Below are 1072 nucleotides of genomic sequence, written 5' to 3'. Positions count from 1 at the left end.
GCAGAGGGGGAGACTGGGAGAGGGAGAGAGGGAGAGCTTGGAATCTGTATTCAATAAACACCCAAAGGAATAACAAAACAAGAGACAGACTAAGGGAAAGTACACAAGACAAACCACGTCTATAAGCCTGTGACATTTTTTGGCACTTGAGAACTATGAAATAAGCCAGTTCTTTTGTCAGAAAAAAAATATATATACAATACTACTAAAACTACTAGTACTAATACTAATAAAAATAACAATAATAATAAACAGCAAAAAATTAAAAATAGATAAGTTTTCTTGATTTAACTATGCACGATGGGTGAATGTAATTACAAATCATACTATATATGAATACAAAATAATTACAGAAATGTATAACAAACAATAAAAATAAAAAACATAAATATTTAATGAGTTAGTATTCAGAAATGTGCCTTAAAAACAAGCAAAAGACAATAAATAATGACAATATTAATGATATTACAAACAACAGAAAGAAGTCCTCCCCACAAAAAAGGAAAGCTGCAGAAGTTGGAAGAAATCATAAAGAGAGTTTGAAACAGAAAAGAAATTATGCTGACAAGCCTGTAGTGTAACAGCATTAAAACGTGTCTGAAATACTGTTATTACTAGTATGGGATCACTACAAACAAATATAATCAGGATAATAATGATGTATTTATAGAAAAAAAAGTAACAAAGTGTAGTTTCATTGGCAAGCATCTCCAGCCAGAGCAGGTCCATTGGCAGTAATATCTGACTCCTTCTTCTTCTTTTGTATCCGAAGTTATTTCACATCTCAGAAATAACTACGGTGACATAACTCCAATCTCTATTCCTTGCAGTTTGTTGCAGATGTCAACTAGTGAGGTAGAGGTCACTCGTTTTTGCTCTTGATTTGGTAAAAATTCTTATTACTGTTAAATATATATAAAGTTCTAACACATTTCCTACGAACAGCTACGCTTTTCACCTGGTGTTCCGCGCCTTCCAATTTTCAAACTTTGTATTGGCAATGCTGAACATGCCTATCAGGTGGTCCAAGATGGTTGAGTTGCAGTTATAATCATTTACTGCCATTTCCTGG

The 1072-nt window shown here is 33.0% G+C and overlaps 1 protein-coding gene across 2 annotated transcripts in view; it reads right to left on the bottom strand.

The window, feature by feature from the left end:
* Positions 1 to 643: 643 nt before the first annotated feature.
* Tfb1 (transcription factor B1) overlaps positions 644 to 1072 on the bottom strand; it is a 24632-nt gene continuing 24203 nt past the window's right edge. For both annotated transcript variants that reach the window (XM_043014827.2, XM_043014828.2), the window contains exon 11: positions 644 to 1068. In XM_043014827.2, the coding sequence (XP_042870761.2) occupies positions 955 to 1068 (114 nt within the window). In that variant the 3' untranslated portion in view covers positions 644 to 954. The remainder of the gene's footprint in view (positions 1069 to 1072) is intronic.

The sequence above is a fragment of the Penaeus japonicus genome, unplaced genomic scaffold, assembly GCF_977035675.1.
Source record: "Penaeus japonicus unplaced genomic scaffold, GWHDUDI00000001_assembly GWHDUDI00000010, whole genome shotgun sequence".
Taxonomy (NCBI): Eukaryota; Metazoa; Arthropoda; class Malacostraca; order Decapoda; family Penaeidae; genus Penaeus; species Penaeus japonicus.
The sequence above is the reverse complement of the archived record's forward strand: the minus strand, read 5'-3'. Positions and strand labels throughout refer to the sequence as shown.